This window comes from Erythrolamprus reginae, chromosome 6 (assembly GCF_031021105.1).
Source record: "Erythrolamprus reginae isolate rEryReg1 chromosome 6, rEryReg1.hap1, whole genome shotgun sequence".
Taxonomy (NCBI): Eukaryota; Metazoa; Chordata; class Lepidosauria; order Squamata; family Dipsadidae; genus Erythrolamprus; species Erythrolamprus reginae.
The window spans coordinates 60,371,950-60,395,858 of record NC_091955.1 but is presented as its reverse complement, the minus strand read 5'-3'; the positions used below and the strand labels follow the sequence as shown (position 1 = coordinate 60,395,858).

The 23,909-nt window shown below is 37.6% G+C and overlaps 2 protein-coding genes across 2 annotated transcripts in view; one reads left to right on the top strand and one right to left on the bottom strand.

Annotated features, from left to right (window-relative positions):
• The window catches only part of UTP20 (UTP20 small subunit processome component), a 120,371-nt gene extending 116,609 nt beyond the window's left edge, over positions 1 to 3,762 (bottom strand). Inside the window, exons 1-3 of the mRNA XM_070755922.1 lie at positions 3,551 to 3,762; positions 2,709 to 2,789; positions 1,477 to 1,543 (exon numbers count right to left, since the gene is read on the bottom strand). Coding sequence (XP_070612023.1) covers positions 1,477 to 1,543; positions 2,709 to 2,789; positions 3,551 to 3,595 — 193 coding nt within the window. The 5' untranslated portion in view covers positions 3,596 to 3,762. The remainder of the gene's footprint in view (positions 1 to 1,476; positions 1,544 to 2,708; positions 2,790 to 3,550) is intronic.
• Positions 3,763 to 20,247: 16,485 nt separating this feature from the next.
• Positions 20,248 to 23,909, top strand: part of LOC139169565 (sodium-coupled monocarboxylate transporter 1-like) — a 40,833-nt gene continuing 37,171 nt past the window's right edge. Inside the window, exons 1-2 of the mRNA XM_070755921.1 lie at positions 20,248 to 21,724; positions 22,799 to 22,864. Of these exons, the coding sequence (XP_070612022.1) occupies positions 21,374 to 21,724; positions 22,799 to 22,864 (417 nt within the window). The 5' untranslated portion in view covers positions 20,248 to 21,373. The remainder of the gene's footprint in view (positions 21,725 to 22,798; positions 22,865 to 23,909) is intronic.

The following is a 23,909-nucleotide window of genomic DNA, read 5'->3' as shown; positions in this document are numbered from 1 at the left end:
AAGTAGAGATGCGGAAGTAAATACACTATTTTTGGCTATGAGCCTTCCCTTAACACTTTAAACCCCTAAATTACAATTTCCCATTCCCTTAGCAACCATTTAGATTATTACTCACCATGTTTATTTATTAAAGTTTATTAAAAAAATGTTTTTTAAAGGCAGACGAAAGTTTGGCAATGACATATGACGTCATCGGGCGGAAAAAAAGTGGTATAGGGGGAAAACAGCGAAGTATTTTTTTATTAATATTTTTGAAAAACCGTGGTATAGACGTTTCGCGAAGTTCGAACCTGCGAAAATCGAGGGAACACTGTATACAAATTCAAGAGGATGAGTCAAGAAGAATTAACAAGGGTAACTTCTTCATTCTTCCTACTCTTATACTGAATGTATAAGAAATCTTCCAATTTTAAAAATTAAAAATAAGTAATTCCCCCTCTGTCTCTCTCAATAATTGTGGCAAGAAAGATCGTAAAATGTAGCAAAACTCATTTAACAAATGTTTCACAGCAACAAAAATTTTGGGCTCAATTGTGATTGTAAGTTGAGCACTACCTGTACTATTGGTGCCAGGCGATGATGATCCTGCATAAATGCAATAGTTATTATATTCCTGTCTAAAATAAATGCTAATAAATGTTGTTAGCAAAGTTATTTAGATTGTATGGTGTGTCACTAACAAGCAACGTTTCAGTTATTTAAATATTTATCAATTTACAGACAGAGAAACGCATTGTTATGACAGGCTACTACTATACAATATCTATCTATTTAGTCTAATGTTAAAACTGTGTAAAACCTGCTTGGTGATAAATATATGGATATCTTTTGATCTTTTACACATACAGAAAAATATAGTTTATTTGATACAAAAACCTGATGAAATGAATCTCATGAACAGAATGCAATGACTTCATTAAGGGAAAAAAGTAGTAGAAAGGGAGAAGCTGCATTGCATTTTAAAAATATCCATTCTTGCTCAAAAATCTAAATGGATAAATTACGCAATGTTGTAACAAGTTCTAGAGTTAAATTAAGTGAAGGAATCAGCAAAGTAATAGTTGTTTTGTTATATTGCTGTCCATCCAATTTAAGGAGAGATGTGGATAATTTGGAAATTATTTTGACACTTGTGATGTAGCCAAACGTAATCCTTGCAGAAAATTCCTGGTTGTCTTACAAGACAATTCTGTTTTTATAGAGAGGAGGAAGGCACAGAAAAACTATTTTTGACTTGATGCTAGCCAAAAACTGAAGACTTATTTTAGAACAGTGTTTCCCAACCTTGGCTGGGGAATTCTGGGAGTTGAAGTCCAAATATCTTCAAGTTGCCAAGGTTGGGAAACAGTTTTAGAAACGGAAAGTAGCAGAAATAAATGCAAGAAAGTAACAATGTAGTTCTGAATTTTTTATTGAAAGTACTTGAATTTCTGAGTGTAATTCATTATTTTAAAAAATGGGGGGAAAAGAGAATACCAAAATGCCGTGTCAGATTCAGCTCTCTCCATTTCTCAAGTCCTTCATGAAAATAGGTCTCAACCTCCTACCAAAATCAAGCATATAGGTTAATCAGTAAACATACATATTATTTTTCAAAGAATAAGGTATACAAACAATATTTTCTATAGTAGATCAATATTTTGTGATATATAACCAAAAAACCCTGAAATATTCCAGTGGTTATTCTATTGCACATATAATTTGAAATGATTACAAAAAGAACTGAAAATCTTAATAAATTGATGACTATGGCAATATCTTATAATCCAATAGTAATGGGTTTGACAGTAGAAAGCCAAGTGCAAATTTTTGTTACAGTAAAATATTAATTTCCTTCTATTGCTTGTTTTACTACCAAAAAAGAAAGAGTGAGAAGAGTAGAGAAGAATAGTAACATTAGGAAGAGACTTTTTACAGTTAATGTAAATTGTCAATAAAATTAATAGAAATGTTTTACAGCCAGATTTTTCATTACACTTCATGGAATCGTAACCATGCCAGCATTATGTAAGATAATGGGATATGTATGTACATTTTCCTTGATTTTTTTAATGTTTTTTTAAACTAAACAATTATATTCAGAAGTTGATTTTGACATGTTGCAGATCTGCCTAAACTAGGGTCTGCATCTATATTATAATTACTGCTGAATTGAAATCAATAGTGTTTATCATAACATTTAAGAGTAAATAATGAGAATCCATTCAATAAATTTTCGCAATTCAAATACATAGCCATTACAACAATTCTTCCATAATGCCATAATTTCAGCATGGAATTTGATGTACATGTCTCCAAGTAAAAAAGGATATTTGTGATGCATTAACTGTCCCCTAGGGATAGAGATGGAGATAATTTACACACACATACACTCTTTTGTAATATGAGGTGTGGTACAAGGAGGCCCATATGTCTTTCTGTCATAGTTCCTCTTCTGTACAGTGGAGCTACAGAACTTCTTTTATGTATACCTCAAACTGCATCATGGGAATAATATAAGCATGTACCAAAAAGGAATAGTAATATTGTTACCAGACTTGGAGAGAGAGAGGGAGGACAATGGTATCAGTTGAGATGAAATAATCCTAAAAGACAGCTATTTCAGCAAGTAAACAAAATAAGACAGAGAACTGTTCCTATCACTAAGGAATATGATTTATTGCAATATTCTCACAAAGACAATATGACTTTAAGATTGTTGGTCTTACCTCAGCATAGCTTCCTGTTCTATCAATGCGATGTATAATGTCAATGTTTACATTGCTTAAACGTTCTGAAAAAGTGAGGAACTACAAGAAAAACACAGAAGAGACTGGCTGAATATCAGTAATTCATGAAATCACAGTGTAAAAAAACCACCTTGTCATTTGGACCAAATCTTATGCTACTGCATCTTTTAAATATTTTTTCTTATAATGGCATGATGCTTGAAAACACATGGCCTATACATACACTATATAATCTTCTGATATTGTCACATATGTCAATGTGAATCAGCCCTTTTTTTTGCACTTAACATGTTCCACATTCTAGATAATAATTAATAGTAATAGTGTGCTATAAGCCCAAAATAGTGACACAGTTCCCTGCAAAACTTGCTCCAGTCCCCAAAGAAGAGCCTTCCCAATCTACTACCGTAAATTGTTCTGTCTGGACGAATTTGCTCAGTTCAAGAGGAGCAGCATGCGAATCTAATATATTATTATTATTATTATTATTATTATTATTATTATTATTGTTGTTGTTGCTGTTGTAGAAGATTCCTCTCTTAAACTGAACATTATTATAATCTATATGATATTGGATGGGCAATGACACAATGGACATTGTTTTCATTCGCAAACTAACGATTTAGCCAGTCGTTAGCATTACTAAAAGGCATGTCTTAATTTCAATAATTCTAATACGGAAATAGATGTCACAATTTCAGGTCCAAATTCCATTAAACTCAACAACGTATTCAGGATTAAATTAACGGCAACGCGTGTATTCGTCCTCCTTTGCAGTAATATCAAACATTAATTAAATTGATCTGGCACCCGCGGCTCACCCGATGCGTGTTCTCAGCCTTATGAGCTGACGATTTGGTCTTCATGGGTTCGGAAATTTAAAACTCCCCCCGAAAAGCTACTTTGGGAGACGATGACGGTAAACTAAACAAGAGCTCTTGCAAAAACATTAAAAAAAAACACCACGATTGATTCACTCGGACACCCGTACAAACATGTGCCACTTCAGTTCCAGGAGGCTGCCATCTTGACTGAGGGATTCTGGGATACGGCGATCATGTGACACGCAAGCCGGAAAACAGAAAAGTGGAAGGAAAACTCTGCCGCCGTGATCGCGTTTTCCAAATCTTTCTTTGGTCTTTGGGACAGACAATCCGAAGGAGTTTATGGGTTTTAATAAGTTTTGACAGTTGAAATAAAGCATTGCCAGACTCCTGATTTTTTTAGTCGCTATAACTACGCGGCTCTTCTTCTGGAGAGGCTGATGTACTTATGCGTTGTTCGGCTGCGAGAGAACGTGCTCGGGAAATATAGCAAAAGGCTGAACCTATTCCATTAAGATAAATGACAGATGGGTGGAACTTGAAATATATCTATAGATAGGGGGTCCTTGGGAATCCAGTCTAACACAAATAAGTAATTGGATAATAATAAATAAATAATAAATAAATAACAATAAATAAATAAGTAATTGGGGCGAGTACACGTGCACTAGAGTGCCTTCCGTCCCCTGTCCTATTGCTCTCCTATATCTATACTGTACCTTTCTTTTATTCCTATATCTCTTCTTCTATTCTTTCATTGATATGTTCTATTCCTATATCTTCTTTTCTATTCTTTCTTAGATGTATTTTACTATGAGTATCTCCTATAACTTTCATCATGTATTTTACTATGTCACATGTTTTTTTGCTGAATTTGAAAATTAAGGGAGACTAGGATAGATCTATTTCGGCCTTATTTTGGCCTCATCAGCTAGCCATACCCACTGGGACTTGAACTTGCAACCTTTGCCTTGTAAGGCAGAGAATTATCCTCTAGGGCTAGGCTACAGTATCCAATCCCTTCAGCTCTGCACCAGGGAATATATATATACACCCACTAAAACTCTCATTGTGTATTGGACAAAATAAATAAATAAATAAATCTATGATCAAACATTATAATGGGAATCTTGTATTATTGATACACTGATTGCTGTCAGTGATGAGTTTGATGCTGGAGTTGCAGTGCATTTCTAAGATAATACAGTACTGAGAAATCTAATTTAATAGATTTACAATAATTAAAGCTAGAGTTAAATCTTGACCTTGGGGACAAAGGCAGGTTGACTCCTATTCTCTAAATAAAACTACAGGTTGGCAAGGAAGTATTTAGATCAAGATTATGTATGTGGGTATTTGCATATTTTATTCATTTATTACCGTAGTTTATATCACACCTCTATTCACCTTTGTTTTGTACAACTCAAGGAAATGGATATAATGCACTCTCCCTCCTTACAAAAACTTTCTGGGTTGGGTTGAGTGAGGGAGAGCCACTCAAAGTCATTTACTCAGCTTTTATGCCTGAGGGAGGATTATAAATCACAGTCTGTTTTTAGACTAGGACTTTTTAATTGATGTTATCATATTTTTAGTATACAATGAAGTAGGCTTTCTCACAATAAAAAGTTTATTTGGCATTACATTCGTTTGATTTATACATTAGATTTGAATGAGTTTAAACTAGGTATATTAATAAAAAATTTAAATATAAGTAGTAGTAAAGCACAGTTTGTCAAACTAAACCTACCACCAAGACAAGCAGAAGCATCCCTTAGAAGCAGAAGCACTAACCATTGGCATGCTTTTCTGCAACTACTATATACGATACTGCTAAAATAAAATCCATTAATTCTGTAAAAGTAGGAAGTATAATTTAATTCTTATGTGATTTTTGAACTTCTTTACATAAATTCTATATAACAACAAAACGTTTAGAAGCCAATATAACACCATACAATGTGACAAAAATTTTTTTTTAAGGCCACAAGTAAGTTAGAGCCAGTATCTGTGAAACAGAGCTCAAGAAGCGATTATCAGAAAGTGAGAGAAGCATATCAACATCTTATCAGATAGTTGGCATATCAAACTTTGAGAAGCAGAAAAGAAACTGTAGAAATCAAATCTTAGAAGGCCAAAAGGAACCATGATCACAAATGCAATAATGAGAGCAAAATATTTGCTTTTTCAATATAACTTTGCAATTAGCGGAGTGCTATGTTCATAAGTCACTGAAAGAGTCTAGCTCAGTGGTTTCCAACCTTTTTCTGCCCATGCCCCACCTAACCATTTCTAAAATCCTCATGACACTCCCCTCCCATGACATATGAGTCTTACTATTTGTTCTGTCGGGCTCTCTGGTAGACTCCTCCCAAAAATTCACAGGTACAAATTTCAGACACACGTTTGAAAATTCAAAACAATGTTCTTTATAATGAAAATTCACTTAAACTAAGCCCTCTTTTGGTATAGTAAAGAGCACTGGTCTCCAAACAAACTGGTAATTTGTACAAGTCCCTTATCAGTTCTGTGATACTTAGCTTGCAGCTGTGAGGCAATTCACAGTCCTTCTTTCACAAAGTGAAACACACTTTGCTCTGGTTTAGTTTCAAAGCGGGGAAAAATCAGCACACAAAAAGTCAAAGTCAGTAAAGCAGTCACGAAACACAAGGATCAGATAATCCTCCACAATGGCCAAACCCACAGGCTGCTCTTTATAGCAGCCTCACTAATTACCACAGCCCCACCCAACCACAGGTGGCCTCATTTTCTTTGATAATAATATCTCAGTTGTTGTTGCCTATGCATCACTCTCCGCATGCGTGGCTGTATCATTAACTCCTGTTCTGAATCCAAGGAGGAGCTAGATAATTGTTCTCCTTCTGAGCTGTCTGCCACACTCTCCTCCTCCCTGTCACTCATGTCTTCTTGGTCAGAGGAGCCTTCATCAGCAGATTCCACCGGGAGAAAAAACAGGCCTGCAGCATGTGAATGTCTCCCCCACATCCACAGTCCTTGGGGCAGGAGCTGGGGCAGAGCTAACCACAACACTATTCAAAAAATGAACTCCTACTCATATGAAAGAAGCCTAAAAAGGCCATTAACTTGCTTTAAACAAGGTTCCAATTGCCCCTATTAAAAATCAAATTGCACCTCCCCTGTGGGGCATAGGCCCCACATTGGGAACCAGGGGTCTAGTTGTTTTATTATCGTAGGGCAGAGGTGTTAAACTTGTATCGTCAAGGCAGCATCACATAATGTATCAGGATTTTCTTTCCAGAGCACGATACCATAGTTTTTCAAGACTGAAAGTTTCATGGGAAAAAATATTTGTTTTATTTATTTATTTATTCGACTTCTATGCCGCCCAATCCCGAAGGACTCAGCCTATGAGGCAGCCTAGTTCAAGAGGGTTGGTTTTTTTTACTGAATCATCCTTCTGTGGTATGGAAGGTCTGGTGTAAGAGCTGGTACTGTCTCATAAAGCTTTTGATAGCTGATAGACAAGACATAATAAAAATAGATGTTCTTAAGTAGAACTTTCAGTAGTATATTGAAAATCTTTCCCAAGGCTTTTTCAGATTGGATCCAATATTCTGAAGAAAGAACGTTGGCTATCACAGTCCAGGAAAACTTTAATGTTGTTTGTTGCATGTCCTACCAAAATGTCCTACCTGTTAATGACTATTTCACCTTCAACCGCAACAACACACGAGCACAAAATCGATTTAAACTAAATGTCAATTGCTCCAAACTTGACTGCAAAAAATACGACTTCAGCAACAGAGTAATCAACACCTGGAATGCACTACCTGATTCTGTGGTTTCTACTCCTAATCCCAAAACCTTTAGCCTTAGACTATCTACAATTGATCTCTCCCCCTTTCTAAGAGGTCTGTAAGGGGCGTGCATAAATACACCACTGTGCCTACTGTCCCTGTCCTATTGTCTTCTTTTGTTACTTTTTATCATTACTTATCTAATGTTTTATTTGTACAAATTACCACCCTATAATTGTTTGACTAAATAAATAAATTTGATGAAATGGAGCTCCACTAGATATAAAATACTGTGTTTTGTATTCAATTCCTCAACATAGAACAGTTGAACTCACTGATATCTATCAAGATTCTCAATCATTCGGGTCATGGTGGTCTCAAAGGCGCTTTTTAAAAAGGCAACTGGTCTTTCTCTGTTTTTGCTTGAAGACGTTTCATTTCTCATCCAAGAAGCTTCTTCGGTTCTGAATGAATGGTGGAAAATGAAAGGATTTATATTCTCTACAGTCATCTGGTTATTAGCACTCAAAGTCATTGAGGCCTGACACTTGTTTCCTTTGTCTCATTGGGCTGAATGGCAAACTCTGTGTTGATTGCTGCCACTGCCTTCATGCCCCAGTTGCTAAAACCAGCAACCCAGCAGCAAGCAGAAGGCTGCTGCAACATCGCCCAAATGAGGCCTGCAGGGATGCTGGTTTTGTGACAGAAAAGCAGCAATGTTTTACTCAGATGCTAGCAAAGCTGTTATCCTTAGATCTCATATTTTTACAAGTTCACCGGCATCTGAGTGAAAGAATGCTGCTTTTCTGCCACGTGGGTCAGCCTGCTATGAACTCTGGAAATCTTTGAAAGGTAAGTGAGTGATTGGAAATGGGATGGGAAGGAGGAAATTGAATCTGGGGGGCTAGCAAAACAGGCCCAGACCCTTGGTGGGGAAGAATGGGGGAGGAATAGGCATGGGGCATATTGCAGCGTCTCTATGATTGGTCATATGGGTGAACAAGCGATGTAGTGTTGCAACTTACATAACTTCGGGACTGGATAGTAAGTACTCTTGGGAGAGTTGTAATTTTTAATGATCACTAAGTGAAGTGTTAGTGTTGGCCCACTTGAAAAACATAATAGATTCACTGCTGGGCTCCTTGCAGTTTGCCTGTGCAAATAGATTAGCAAAGGATGCTATTAATATGGTGCTACACTACATCTTGCACCATTTTGAATCCTCAATGACCTATATAAGGTCCTTTTTGTGGACTTTAGTTTGGCATTCAATACCATCGTCCTAGAAATTCTCCACTCTAAACTAACTTAGCTAGCTGTGCCTGTCCACACTTGTAGGTGGATTATAAGCTTTCTGACATATAGAAAGCAGCAAGCGAAAGTATCAGGCAGGAATCAGGTGTGGCTTGGTATGAAAAAAGAGACGGAGCCTAGGTTATCTCTCTTAAAACAAAAGCACATTTATTCATCTGAACAAAGGTGTATCCTCCCGTCAATTGGAAGAACCCTGGATGTAATTTGAAGCAAGTATATATAGAGATTTCTTATTTTTACTTGGTTACATAAGAGGAAATCAACACAGAGTGGATAAGGTATAGACATTATAAAAATACTCGTGTACCTTCTGCTGTTTGAATCACACAGAACCCACAGGCTTATGGTGTCTTATGGAACTTTCCACAGCTCTAAAGGCCAGTAAGACCTGACCTTTAATTCTGCCATTTCAACATGATAACTTTTTGACCTATTATCAGAATTATCAAAATCCTGACCAACAAAGCTAGATAAAATCATATTGAATACCTGTTCAACAGCCCCCAGCCCCTGGGCTGTGTGCTCTCTCTCTCTCTCTCTCTCTCTCTCTCTTTCTCCATTACTCTTTTCTCTATATAACAATGACTACATCTCGAAGTTGAAGTTTGTAGATGTTATTGGCCTCATTCAAAATGGTGATGAGCCTGCATATAGATGGGAGGCAGTAGTGGGTTCTAAAACCTGTTGTTACCGGTCCATGCATGCACAGAAGCGTCCCGAGTGAGTGGGCAGAGCCACCCGCCACCACTGCTACCAGTTTGCAGAACCGGGCCAAACTGGGAGCAACCCACTGCTGATGGGAGGTTGAACAACTAGCCGTGTGGTACAGTTGGAGCAATCTGGAGCTTAACACACTTAAAACTGTAGGGATGAAAGTGGATTTTAGGAGGAGCCTTCCTATTCTACCACCTCTTACAATATTAGACAATACAGTATCAACAGTAGAAAGCTTCAGGTTTCTGGGTTCTATAATGTCCCAGGATTTGAAATGAACACCTACCGTAATATTAGAATCATCATTAAAAAGGCACAACAAAGAATGTTCTTCCTGCATGAACTCAGAAAGTTCAGACTGTCCAGTAGCTGTTGATAAATTATACAAAGGAATTATTGAGTACGTCATTTGTACTTCTACGACTGTCTGTTTGGTACAGCAACCAAACAGGACAGATACAGACTTCAACAGATACCCTAGTTAGGATTGCAGGAAAAACAATTGTAACCCACCTCCCTTCCATTAATGACTTTTGTACTGCAAAGAGGGCTGAGAAAATATCTAGACCCCTCATATCCTAGACACAAACTGTTTCAACTTCTCCCCTCAGAGTGCCTCTACAAGGCATGCCAAAACAACTTGACAGAGATAGTTTTCCCCCTTCAACTAGCACTCTGCTTAATACCTAATTACCATAATACTGCCTTATGGCTAACGATATTTACCCATGTGATATGGCTATAACAGTGATGGCGAAGCTTTTTTTCCTTAGGTGCCAAAAGAGCGTGCGCGTGTGCTATCGTGCATGCATGAGTGCCACACCCATAATTCAATGCCTGGGGAGGGCGAAAACAGCTTCCCACACCCCCGGGAGGCCCTCTGGAGGCTGGAAATGGCCTGTTTCCCAACTTCTGGTGGGCCCAGTAGGCTCATGTTTCGCCCTCCCCAGGCTCCAAAGGCTTTCCTGGAGCCGGGGGAGGGTAAAAACGCCCTCCTCCATCCTCCCAGAGACTCTCTGGAAGCCAAAAACACACATGCACATTGGAGCTGAGCTAGGGCAACAGCTTGCATGCCAGCAGATATGGCTCCATGAGCCACCTGTGGCACCCGTGCCATAGGTTCGCCATCACTGGGCTATAATATTAAACCTGTTGATATCCCTTTGGTGATGTAAAACATGATATATATTCAAATGTTTAGACGTTCTCCTGTCCAGCATATCACTGGAACTGCCTGTGTATTAATGGCTTTGATTATGTTTACAGCATTCAGTTTTGATTTTAATGTTTTGTGGACCCTCCTGATGTATTCCTTTTGCATTGACTTTTTTTGACTTTTCCATTCAATGTGTCATCTTACTAAGATAGGAAATAATTAAATAGTATGATAATCATTTTAATCATTATCTAGAACTGACTGTTTATAGCAATTAAAAAAATTGAGCTACTTGCGTAATCTGTTATCATACTGAACCTTGTGGGTTCAGTACAAAACCTTAAAATGTTACTATGCTCGGGGGATGGGTGGGGTCAATGGCCACGACGACACGGAGCTGCCCTTGCTCCCATAAGGGTAGCTCCGAATCCCCACCGTCTGGGGTCTCGGTTCTTCTGAATCGAGCCCTCACCTCCTAGCAGGGGAGGTGACGCAGGGGACGCTGCCGGCAGTCTGATTGAGGGGTCAGCAACCCCCCATCGAACAAACCGGCCTGTCTCACGCTGGCGGTGGTGCAAAGTCGGCCAGACAGCAATGTCTGTGCTGACAATAGTCGCGGGAAGGCAACGCAACGCAGGAGATGAAAGAAGATGGGTAACATCTGGGAAGAGAAAAAAAGCTTGAGCATAGGCGAAGTAAAGAAGTACCTGGTGGTGTGCTGGTGAGAATGGAGTGCTAAAGACTTTTTAAAAGATTTTTGGAGAATTGTTTATAAAAAGGAAAAAGAAAAACCGGAAATGGGAACGTAGCGGCTGCTTAATAATGGAGGCTTGTTTGGAAGGGCTTTAAAGGCTGCATAAAATTTGGAACTTAGCTTCGATTCGATTTGATTTGGATGATATTTGGACTTTTTTTTTGTTCTTTTTCTCGGCGGAATTATTTCCCTCCGCATTTAAAGAAGCGACTTATTGGTGTGAATTTGGTCTGCCGTCTTTTTGTTTTGAGGAGCTATTACACTGCAATTCAAGATTTGCATTTCTATAGGTAAAAGAAGCTAATAGAGGATTAACAAATGGTTGTTTATTGGTTGTGTATCTTGCAAGGATGGACTCTCTTTGTAATTTTCTTAACTTCATGAGGAGAAGAGGACATTGGCATCTAAGTTTGTATATGTTGGATTCTATCTTGTAGAGACACTTTTGAACTCACATCTGGAGCTACAGTGGGAGTGGAAACATGAACGATAACAGCAATCGTGGAGTAAGGAATTTTGCAGAGACATGGTTACATAACTTGGTTATAAAGCTTGGCAAGAAACTCAACTTTTACAAAAACTGCTTCTTTTATAACTAGATTGGAGTTACAAATGGATTTATATTTGGAGAAAGATTTATGGACTTGAAATATGTTTGATAACAACAACGGCACCTTTAAGGAAAAAACATCTTTCTAAAATGTTTTAATAATGCAAAGATGGCAACTACCTTAACTAAAATTAGATTTTAAGGAAATTTTAAGGTTAGAGGGATTGTATTTTGATTGGGAGATAGAAGGGCTTGATGGAGGGGGGATTTACTAATGGGAACAAAGATAATTATGTTGTGAATAATATACAATTAAGATATTTTTGCCTGAATCTATAAAACTATCTTTTGGGTAAAACTTAAAACATAAATCTTTGAAATTTTGAAACAAGGGAATGATACAAATGGAGGTGGGATATATTTTTTCTTGGAGGATAATTAATATTAAGGTGTAATACAATCATATTGTTCTAAATATTCGGAGAAGGGGGTGGAGTAGAGCTAGCACGTGAAAAAATGTAAGGAAAATATATTGGAATTCAGGGCACTGTCATCAGGTTTTTGTTATGTATAATCAATTTGGAACATGAAAGGATTATGGAATTAATAATGGACTTGATAATGGATTTAATAATGGAATTAATTGAGGTGACTTAGTAGTGAACTGAATTATTATAGATAATATTTGGAGATTGAATTAAGATATTTAGTTTCCTGATTTATATTTAAGAAATTTGGAAATAGAAGATTATGCTTGGTTTCTTTTTATTTTTAAAGGAAAAGATATCTTGCCAGTGGTAATCATTGAATTTAAAACTTACAGAATGATAGATTTTACAGATCACAATTTAGAAAGAAGGTTGGATTGAGGAAGGGGAAATTTCTTTTAATCTATTTGGATCAATACAATTAGAGTAGGGCACGAGGATTACACTGGGTAAGCAGCGACAAAATTAGGGTAGGGCATGAAGATTCAACTGGGTATGCAGTGTTTATTGAGAAATTGATTCCAGTGGGTTAGTGGAGGTTTGTCTCTCTCTCTTCTCCTCTTTTCTTTTTTGTTTATAAATAAAGAAAGAGAAATTTTTTTATCTGTAAATACTGAAAATAGAATTTATGGAATTATAGAAAATACAGACCATAAATTTTGAAAGGTGTTTTAATTTATGGAAGGCTATAATTTTAAATTAGACTAAGGAAGGGGAACTTCTTATTTTATCCATTGGGATCAATACTTTTAGATTAGGGCATGATGGTTCTGCTGGGTTTGCAGCGATAAAATTAGAGTAGGGCATGAAGATTCTGCTGGGTATGCAGCGATATACTTAGATTGATTCCAATGGGCCATCAGGGGTTTCTTTTTCTTTTCTTCCCTCCATTTTGTTTTTTTAAATTTTTTTCTTAAGGAATAGGGCAGGAGGTTCTCAGGATAGGAACGTGATTATTTCACAGGATATAGACATTTGGAAGGATTGAATCAATGGTTTTTTTCCTTTCTTAATTAGAATTATTGTTTCATGATTTAGATTGGGATGGAGTTTAGTGGTTTATAGATGAACTTTAAGGTTTGGTAATTTTTGATGGTGTTATACTGAGCTATTTTGGGAAGTTGGTGAGAGGAGGAGGAAAGATTCTTTTTCTCCTTCTTCCCTCTTCTTCTCTTTTTGGTTTGATTTATCTCTTTCTTTTTTCTATTTTTGTAGTACTACTTTTCTCATTCTCTTTTATTTCTTTTTACATATATTTTCCTCTTTATTTTAACTCATTTGTCTTTCCTCTTTACTTTTTAAATTCTATTTTTTTCTAATTTTTATGCATTTTTTATGATTTTTATAAAGGAATTATGACTAATTAGATTTTACAATATGGCTAATTTGGAGAATTATTGAGATTTTAATTGGTCCTTCCCCCCTTGATTTGTATATTGGAACGTGCTGGTGTTTTTTATCTTTATTTTTAAAAATTCCTTTTATTTTTTTAAATTCCTTTTTAATGGGCATTTACTAATAAAAAGGTTAATAGATATATATATGAAAATTGAAATGGAAGAGATGTGGAGAAATTTGAACTACTACAGCCTAATGAACTTGAGGCATTTAAAATTTGGATCAGCTTAAAATATGTTTTAGCAAATATGATATTAATAGAAGAAATCTGAGCAGCTATTTATTATCCAGATGTCAAAAGTAAAGGAGGTAGCATTGGATTTGTATACCATAATTTTTAAAATTGAATTATTGATGTATTTAAGCAATTTGATGTTGTTGGTACTTTACATTGTACTGTGATTGGTGAGAAAATTAAAAAAAATTGTGAAACAAAAATGTTACTATGCTCCTCAACAAATAATGCCATCTATCATTTGTCCTTTTTGTGGCTATTCAAATAATGTGACGTAATCATATGACCTTTAAGCCACCCCCCACTCACATGATTGTCTAAGCCACTCCCACCTGATCACATGGCCGGCAAGCCATTCCTACCCTGTCACATGACCATCAAGCCACACCCACAAAATAAGCCACACCCACAGTGTAGCAGTAAAAAATTTGGCACCCCAACACTGCCAATATGGTATGGCTGCTGCTGTTATTATTATTATTATTATTATTATTATTATTATTATTATTATTATTATTTACTTTATTCATTAAATATGAAACTCAATCAATTGAACATTTATAAATGTATCACAAATATTATTAACCAGCACTGATACTTGTTACAGGTTGCTGTCAGCATCCTAGGTATCAACCAAGTATCTTCTTAAAATATGTTCCGAGTAGCACAGTTTTTTGCAGTTCTGCTGGTGTTATTTCAGGAAGCTGCAATTTCTTGATGTACTGTGTAAAACTATTGGAGATGAGTCCGAGTGTCCTGATGTCAAGGGCTATCAATGTCACATGTTTCATCCATAATAGATAGTTTTGATGGCTAGAGCGTGATATTTTGTAATTTTTCTCTACTTCTTTTTCCTTGACTGGCATCCCCTGGTACAGAGATATCAATCAATGGCATGTTTCAGTTTGTGATGATATCCGATGTGTTGTATGTTGTTGTTGTTATTTTATTTTCTATTAGCTTCTCATATTGGTATTTTACATTATCTTTTTGTTTGTATGTGCATTTGTTATTTGTATGTACATGTTTGTATGTTTGTAGTACACTGATTATATTAACTTGTTGTTTGTATGTACAGATAGTCCTCGAGTTACAAATGTAATGGAGCCTGTTTGTTTGTTTGTTTGTTTATTTGTTTATTTGTTTATTTATTCAATTTCTACGCTACCCTTCTCCTGAGACTCAGGGCGGCTTACAACATGTTAGAGATCTTACATAAAACTGTATACTAAAAAACCCCACAATTAAAACTAAACAAACAGATTCACACATCACATTCCATTTGTAATCCAAGGATTCATGGGATCACTCTCTTCTTTTGCCCATGCATTCGCTAATTGAATGTGAGGCTCATTAAGTACGCTACATATTTCAGGCTGGGAAGGGCTACTGATGGAACAGGCCACCTGCCTAAGATCACCCAAGGTCTCCTCTGATTCACTGAAATACCGCATGCTCTTCACAATTGCTTTCTCCTCCCCACCTGCCATGTCAGATCACTTATCTTGTGAAGATCTAGCAAGCAGTCTCCTCCCTAGCGTCTCAGTCACATGCGCCCTCTGCAGTTCCATTTAGGCCACTGTAGGCCTCCGCCAGCAGGTTGCCGGCTAAAATGGATCTTCTGAGGGTCGAATCCGCCCCTCTGAAGCTCTGTTCGGACCTCCACGGGCCTCTCTCAGTCCATTGCAGGCCAAAATGGAGTTTCTGGGGAGCGGATCACTAAAGAAACGCTCGTAACATAGGAATTACCTGTACACTGAGAGGGTCAAGCACTGTGGAAATCATTAAGATTTAGGTGGTTTTGAGGAGTATGTATAAAGATTTATTGCAAGCTTAAGCTTTCTACAAGATTCTCAGCTACTAATAGTCAAAGCAAAATGGCAGTAAATATTGGTCAAAGAAATTAAAAGTGGCTTGCATAGATATCTTGTGGATGTGCAGGGACTCATGACTGATGACACATTTGACCCCACCCTTGGGCTCAGTGTGGTCAGTTCCTATATTGAGATTATGCACTAGAGACAAATTCCTTGTATGTCCATACACTTAGCTAATGTTTTGTTCTATTCTCTATTAAATGTTGACATTTCATATTTGTTGCCTTATCCATGAATATTATATTTTGCCATTAAAATTATTCATTTGCTTTGTTCAATAAATTTATTTCAGCTTCTATCACTCTTATGTTTTAATCCCTTCCAGTACATAAACTTTCCCATTTTACAGCATCAAAATACATGCAGACGAAGAGCAAAAGAAAAAAGAGCATTAATAAACTTTGCAATTAAAATACTACTAAATCAGATCTTACTTAAGGATAACTCTTCAAATGTAATTTGTGTCAGACAGATTTCTTATATTAAAAAAAACTTCGTATAGCAACAAATTTTAATTCAAAGAAATCCGGAATCGTAAGGAATCAGACAGTTTAAATAAATAATTGATTTCTTTTTATTTTAAATACCTTGGATTCTAATTTCTGCTTTTATAAAGTAATCTCAGTCATGGGGAAAAGTTAAATAGACACAATACTGGGAGTAACTATAACTGCCTTAATGTAATCACAGGAGAGCAATAATTTAAAGAGAAAGCAAGAACTAATTTGACATCAAGAGCTGGCAACTGAGGACAATCATCAACTTCAGATTAACAAACAGAAGGAACCTATCCTTTAATTATCTTCCTTGTCACCTCTCCGTCACCTTTCTCAGTTCTTTCACTTAAATTAACTCATAGTTAGCAATCTGGTTAAATCATAAATCCGTTTTTGTAAAATTAAAAACCTTAAGTAAACAAGGGAACAGTTTGAAAGCCAAAAGGATAAAGTTCAAATAGGTGTAACTGGGTTTACGCAGCATTTGAACAGAACTGGATGTGACATTTCAGGTCTTTACTTCCAGGAATTGAACACTAATTAAAATTTTAGTGTTATTCATAAGAACTTTCTAATTTTCTATATATATTACCGAATACATTTTAAAAGCCAACATTAAAAACAAAGAAATACTGTATATAACACAAAAGGCTGTAACTTTTTTTTGGTAATTATAAGAATAATGTACCCCAAAACAGTATGACAACAGATTTTGTCTAACAGGATTCTTGGAAAGCAATTAAGTGGGTACCGTAATCAAGAATTCAGAAACTTGTTATGATTCAATTTTTATGACAGTAAAACTAAGACGCTATACAACAAACTTCCAAAGACTTTTATATTATATTTATATATGGCTTATACAATGACTTATTGTTGAGTCACTGGCTCAAGGTTGACTCCGCCTTCCATCCTTCCGAGGTGGGTAAAATGAGGACCTGGATTATGGGGGGTAATATGCTGGCTCTGTTAAAAAGTGCTACACCTACAAAAAGATATTGACAAAATTGAACGGGTCCAAAGACGGGCTACAAGAATGGTGGAAGGTCTTAAGCGTAAAACGTATCAGGAAAGACTTAATGAACTCAATCTGTATAGTCTGGAGGACAGAAGGAAAAGGGGGGACATGATCGAAACATTTAAATATATTAAAGGGTTAAATAAGGTCCAGGAGGGAAGTGTTTTTAATAGGAAAGTGAACACAAGAACAAGGGGACACAATCTGAAGTTAGTTGGGGGAAAGATCAAAAGCAACATGAGAAAATATTATTTTACTGAAAGAGTAGTAGATCCTTGGAACAAACTTCCAGCAGATGTGGTAGATAAATCCACAGTAACTGAATTTAAACATGCCTGGGATAAACATATATCCATTCTAAGATAAAATACAGAAAATAGTATAAGGGCAGACTAGATGGACCATGAGGTCTTTTTCTGCCGTCAGACTTCTATTGGTGGTAACATGCTGTAAGCCGCCCTGAGTCTAAGGAGAAGGGCGGCATAAAAATCGAATAAATAAATAAATAAATAAATGAATGAATGAATGAATGAATAAACAAACAAACAAACAAACAAACAAATAACTGAGTCTGTCATCTGCACCGCTATAACTGTTTGATTTGGTTCTGCAACCCAACAAAACAGTCTATGTCTTGTTGGGTTGTATTCAGTGGATAATCAGAATTGGAGAAAAATCAATTACTACCAATCTGCCTTTCATTGAGTATCTGTATACTGCACGAATCCCCCCCAAAAAGGGAGGGGGCTGTTTCAACTCTTACCTTCAAAATGATGTTATAGAGCGTTGCACATCAGAACAACTAGATACAAAAACAGTCTTTTCTCAAACGCCATCACTCTGCTAAACAAATAATTCCCTCAACACTGTCAAACTATTTACTAAATCTGCACTACTATTAATCTTCTCATCATTCCCATCACTCATCTCCTCCCACTAATGACTGTATGACTGTAACTTTATTGCTTGTATCCTTACATTTTATATTGACTGGTTCCTAATATGATTTGATTGCTTATTTGTACCTGGGCTATCATTAAGTGTTCTACCTTATGATTTTTGATGAATGCATCTTTTATTTTATGTACACTGAGAACATATGTCCCAAGGACAATTCTATCTGTCCGTCCATTACCCTTGGGGGGGGGGACTACTGACCCCCTCAGAGAGGGTTCACAACTTGGGCATCCTCCTCGATCCACAGCTGACATTGGAACATCATATTTCGGCTGTGGTGAGGAGGGCGTTTGCCCAGGTTTGCCTGGTGCACCAGTTGCAGCCCTATTTGGACAGGGAGTTATTGCTCACAGTCGCTCATGCCTTCATCACCTCGAGGTTCGATTACTGCAACGCTCTCTACATGGGGCTACCTTTGAAAAGTGTTCGGAAACTTCAGATTGTGCAGAACGCAGCTGCGAGAGCCATCGCGGGGCTTCCAAGATTCGCCCACGTTTCTACAACACTCCGTGGCTTGCATTGGCTGCTGATCAGTTTCCGGTCACAATTCAAAGTGTTGATTATAACCTTTAAAGCTCTACATGGCATTTGACCAGAATACCTCCGGAACCGCCTGCTACCGCACAAATCCCAGCAACCAATAAGGTCCCACAGAGTTGGCCTTCTCTGGGTCCCATTGACTAAACAATGCCGTTTGGCGGGCCCCAGGGGAAGAGCCTTCTGTGTAGCGGCCCCGGCCCTCTGGAATCAATTCCCCCCGGAGATTAGAACTGCCCCCACCCTCCCTGTCTTTCGTAAACTACTCAAGACTCACTTATACCACCAGGCATGGGGGAGCTGAGACACCTTTCCCCCCAGGCTTTTCAATATTTTTTTTTATGTTTGGTATGAATGTGTTGTTTGGTTTAAAAAAAAATATGATAGGGTTTTATATGCTTTTTAATATTAGATTTGTTCTACTGTAATATTGTTTTTATTATTGTTGTGAGCTGCCCCGAGTCTTCGGAGAGGGGCAGCATACAAATCTAATAAATTATTATTATTATTATTATTATTAGTAGTAGTAGTAGTAGTAGTAGTAGTAGTAGTAGTAGATTTGGTGCATTTTCCTATGCACCAAAACAAATTCCTTGTGTGTCCCAATCACATTTGGCCAATAAAAAAATTCTATTCTATTCTATAGCATTGTAGAGAAGCAAGAGCTATTTATACAATCAGTGTTCAAATTTCTATGCCTCCTTTTTTTTGGCCACAATATGTAAGGAGCCAGAAATAATTATTTTGTGTGCTGGAGTTTTTATTTGTTCTTGTTATAGTAAAAGCCTGTTCTAATATGGTTTTCTTTCAATCATGTGAGAACCGGGGTGGGTAAAATGAGCACCCAGATAGTGGGGGTAATAGGCTGGCTCTGTTAAAAAGTGCTATTGCTAACATGTTGTAAGCCGCCCTGAGTCTAAGGAGAAGGGCAGCATAAAAATTGAATAAATAAATAAATAAACTAACTTTCACAAGACATTGCTGTGTAAAGGTTTAGGAATACTCAGCCCCATAGATCTAAGCAAAACAGATTGGCTTTAGTACAGAATTAATTTTACTTAGACCATGTTTATATCTATCAGACATCATAAAGTTGGAGGTAATTTATTTTAGTGAAGGATTGAGCAGACTCCTCCAGCCCTGCACATCAGGGAATGTATGTACTGTATCTGTCATTCTGGGACGGTTGCATAGATGTTCCATTTCTATTTCTACAAATGTAATGTTCTGGCCAGGGGACACTTGAATAGCAAAGCATAGAACAGAAAGTTGGCTCAACCAATCAGCAAATAGAAGATGCACCTCCACACAATTGGAATTTGGTAGGTGTGTGTGTTGAAGGTCTGCAGTTATCTGTGGCCTATGCTTATCAAACTACAGTATATCAAGCTTAAGTTCATATATCATTCTAAGCAATGTTCAGAATTATTTATTAACTAAACCATGGCTGACTGAATTTACATGATGTATGAGCTGTGTAACACAGTTTATGACCTCATCAGTTCATATATTGCCAACCGAATCATATTAAAAATGTATCATCCTTGTCTTGCAAATACAGTATTAGCTTCGCTGGGTGTCATATGAGGAATCTTTCACAAATATTCTACCTGTTTCTAGAATAGAGGTTTTCAAACTTGGCAACTTTAAGACTTGTGGACTTCAACTCCCAAAATTCCCCAGCCAGCTATTAAAGACCACAAATCTCAGAGTTGCCAGGTTCTAGAGAAACTGGGGAAAGGATGGTTCATTCTTGCATTGATAGAGGAGGAAATAGGGGAATAAATTTACCAGCACAGATTAAATAGCAAACACTCACACACACACACACAAACGAATACCCTTTTGAGACCGAAAGATGATATTAGTCAGATAATTTAAATGAATAAATTCACGGAAGCTATAGATTCCTGGCAGTACGCTTAATCCACCTGCAAGATTCTCATAATCCACCTCCCGGTTCTCGGGACATCTCATCACAACGTGTTGTCCCGATGAAAGAATCCAACACCTTGAATAATAAAAAGAGATAGTAGCAGGGCGGGAGCGGGGATGACTATGCCACTCCACACCCTCCGGTCACCCCTACTTGAGAAAGTCTTCCTCGTCTGGACCGGTTAGGGCTGTTCTCTCTTTCCCTCCCCTTTCGATGCTAGGGATGATGACACTACTCCGGGACGCAACCCGGGGATAAAAAGGAGCCTCATCCACGAAGTGCCTCCTTCTGAAGGCACCGGAGAGGAGCTCGCTCAGTAGGGTTGGTTTCCAAGCGCGTCAAAGACGGCAGGCGGGAAAGGGCGTCAAGGGATCAACACCAGCGTTACTCATCGTTGAGACGCCGGGCAAAGGACGAGGAGGCGGACGGCCGAGCACCTGCCCAGAAAGGAGCAGCTTTGCCCGCAGCGGTTTCTGGAGTTGCGCCGAAGCGAAGGTGTCCGGTGCAGAACTGCGCCAAAGTTTGGTGACAAGTCTAAGCGCGCTCTGAGCGAGCAAAGCAAAGCAGTCCTCCAAGGCGCACGGTCCTCCGAGGCGCACGGAGTTCCATCATGATCACCTGCAGAAAGATCGGGGGTTTCTCCGTCTGGGATTATGTGGTCTTCGGGCTCATGCTCCTCATCTCCGCGGTCATCGGGATCTACTACGCCTTCGCGGGCGGGGGCCAGAGGAGCCGCGAAGCCTTCCTGATGGGGGGGCGCAGCATGTCGGCTCTGCCCGTGGCGCTCTCCTTGACGGCCAGCTTCATGTCGGCCGTGACGGTGCTGGGCACCCCCGCCGAAGTCTACCAGTTCGGGAGCATGTTTAGCCTTTTCGCCTTCTCCTACGCCTTGATGGTGGTCATAAGCGCCGAAATCTTCCTGCCGGTCTTCTACCGCCTGAAAATCACCAGCACCTACGAGGTAGGGAGGGGAGAGACCGGTTGGGCCAGAGGTCTTCAAGCTTTAACATTGGTGGACCTAACTTGTGGACTTGGGCTTCAAACTTGGCAACTTTAAGACTTGTAAACTTAACTTGTGGACTTGGGCTTCAAACTTGGCAACTTTAAGACTTGTAGACTTAACTTGTGGACTTGGGCTTCAAACTTGGCAACTTGTGGACTTGTGGATTTGAGCTCCCCAAATTCTCCCGCCAGCTATGCTGTCTGCAGAATTCTGGAAGTTGAAGTCCACAAGTTATGCTGGCTGGAGAAATCCGGAAGCTAAAGTCCACAAGTCTTAAAGTTGCCAAGTTTGGGGAGCCCTGGGCTAGCTTTACCTCCGCTCATACTTGCTTTCTGGAGAGGCACTCGCCTGTTTCTTCTGGGCTGCGAACTGTTGTTTTATGCACATCCTAGTTAATTGTACATAAACAATCACTGTCATAGTGTTTCCTCCACTCGTTTTTGGAGCTTTCCAACTAAGAGGTGTCAGTTGGAAAAGAGTTGAAAACGCTCTGCAGCTTGTCCTATAAATTTGGACTCTGCAAATGAATCTTCTATTACCAAGTGATCCTAGAAGGCATCAAAATAATTTATAGTTTCTTGAGCTCAGCAACTCCAATTTGTGGACATCAACTCAGAGAATTCCCCAACCAGCATGCTTTAAAAATTGAACATCTTAGTTGCTAATATTGATTTAGAGAGTATAGAACAGCTTTTGGCAAATGAGTCTGCTTCCTTGTCATATAGCCCCGTAGATTTTGCTGCCTGGAGTGATTGTTTTGTTTAATGAAATGGGTTTATGTGTGACTCAATACACAAGCCTTATTGGATAATAATCATCGTGAAAACCTGAATTAGATGCAAGGAAACCAATTACGTATATAATAAAGCTTGACAAGGAATGTAGATTTATATAAATAGAATAGAATGACAAAGTTTGGCAGAACAAAGCAAGATTGAAGAGTTAGACAACTCAAAAATAATAATTTTTCAGTAAAATGTTAATTGTTTCTTTTAAATTACACAAATGTTACAAATTATTTGTTTATTACAGTACCTAGAAATGCGGTTTAATAAACAGCTGCGCCTGTGTGGAACAGCACTCTTTATTATACTGACGGTAAGACACTTAATTTTATACATTTCTTCATGTATGAGATTTCTAAAATAAATTGGCTCAGCCTGCCATCTTTCTAAGGTTGGCAAAATGAGGGCCCAGATTGTTGGGGAAAATATACTCATATTATAAACTGCCCAGAGAGTGCTTAAAGTACTATGTGGCCGTATATAAGTCTAACTGTCATTGTTATTGCTAATGCTAAATTTTAATATTGAATAGCTCTGCAGTAGATTACATAACTAAAAAGTTTAATATAGCATAAATAATAATGTATATAAGTCTAACTGTTATTGTTATTGCTAATGCTAAATTTTAATATTGAATACCTCTGCAGTAGATTACATAACTAAAAAGTTTAATATAGCATAAATAATAGTTGAAAAATAAAGTTGGTTTTTAAAAACAGATATGAAGTTATGAACTATATTCCATTGAGCCAAGGTGGCACAGTGGTTAGAGTGCAGCATTGCAGGCTACTTCAGCTAACTGCTAGCGGTAGTTCAGCAGTTCAAATCTCACTACCGGCTCAAGGTTGACTCAGCCTTCCATCCTTCTGAGGTGGGTAAAATGAGGACCCAGATTGTTGGGGGCAATATGCTGATTCTGTAAACAGCTTAGAGAGGGCTGTAAAAGCACTATGAAGTGTATATAAATCCAAATGCTATTGTTAAATACTATTGTATTATACAGACTAAACTGAAGTACAAAGTAAGGAATACTTCGTACTTCACACATCAAATGACAGAGTGTTTGATTGCTTATTTAAGTTATAATAAATGTTTAAATTTTATTTAAACATCTATTTAATTTAAAATTTTAAACATCCATTATAACTTAAATAAGCAATCAAACTTTTTGTCATTGGGTGTATGTGGAGATTTTTCTAACTTCATACTTCAGTTTAGTCCATATAAAACAATAAAGAATTTTGAACTGAACCTTTTGAATAGGAAAATGTTCTACTGATATTTACAAACTTTTTTATATCCTGTATATATGGTATATTTGCCCTTTCTTTGGAATATACCTTGGATTCAAATCTAAA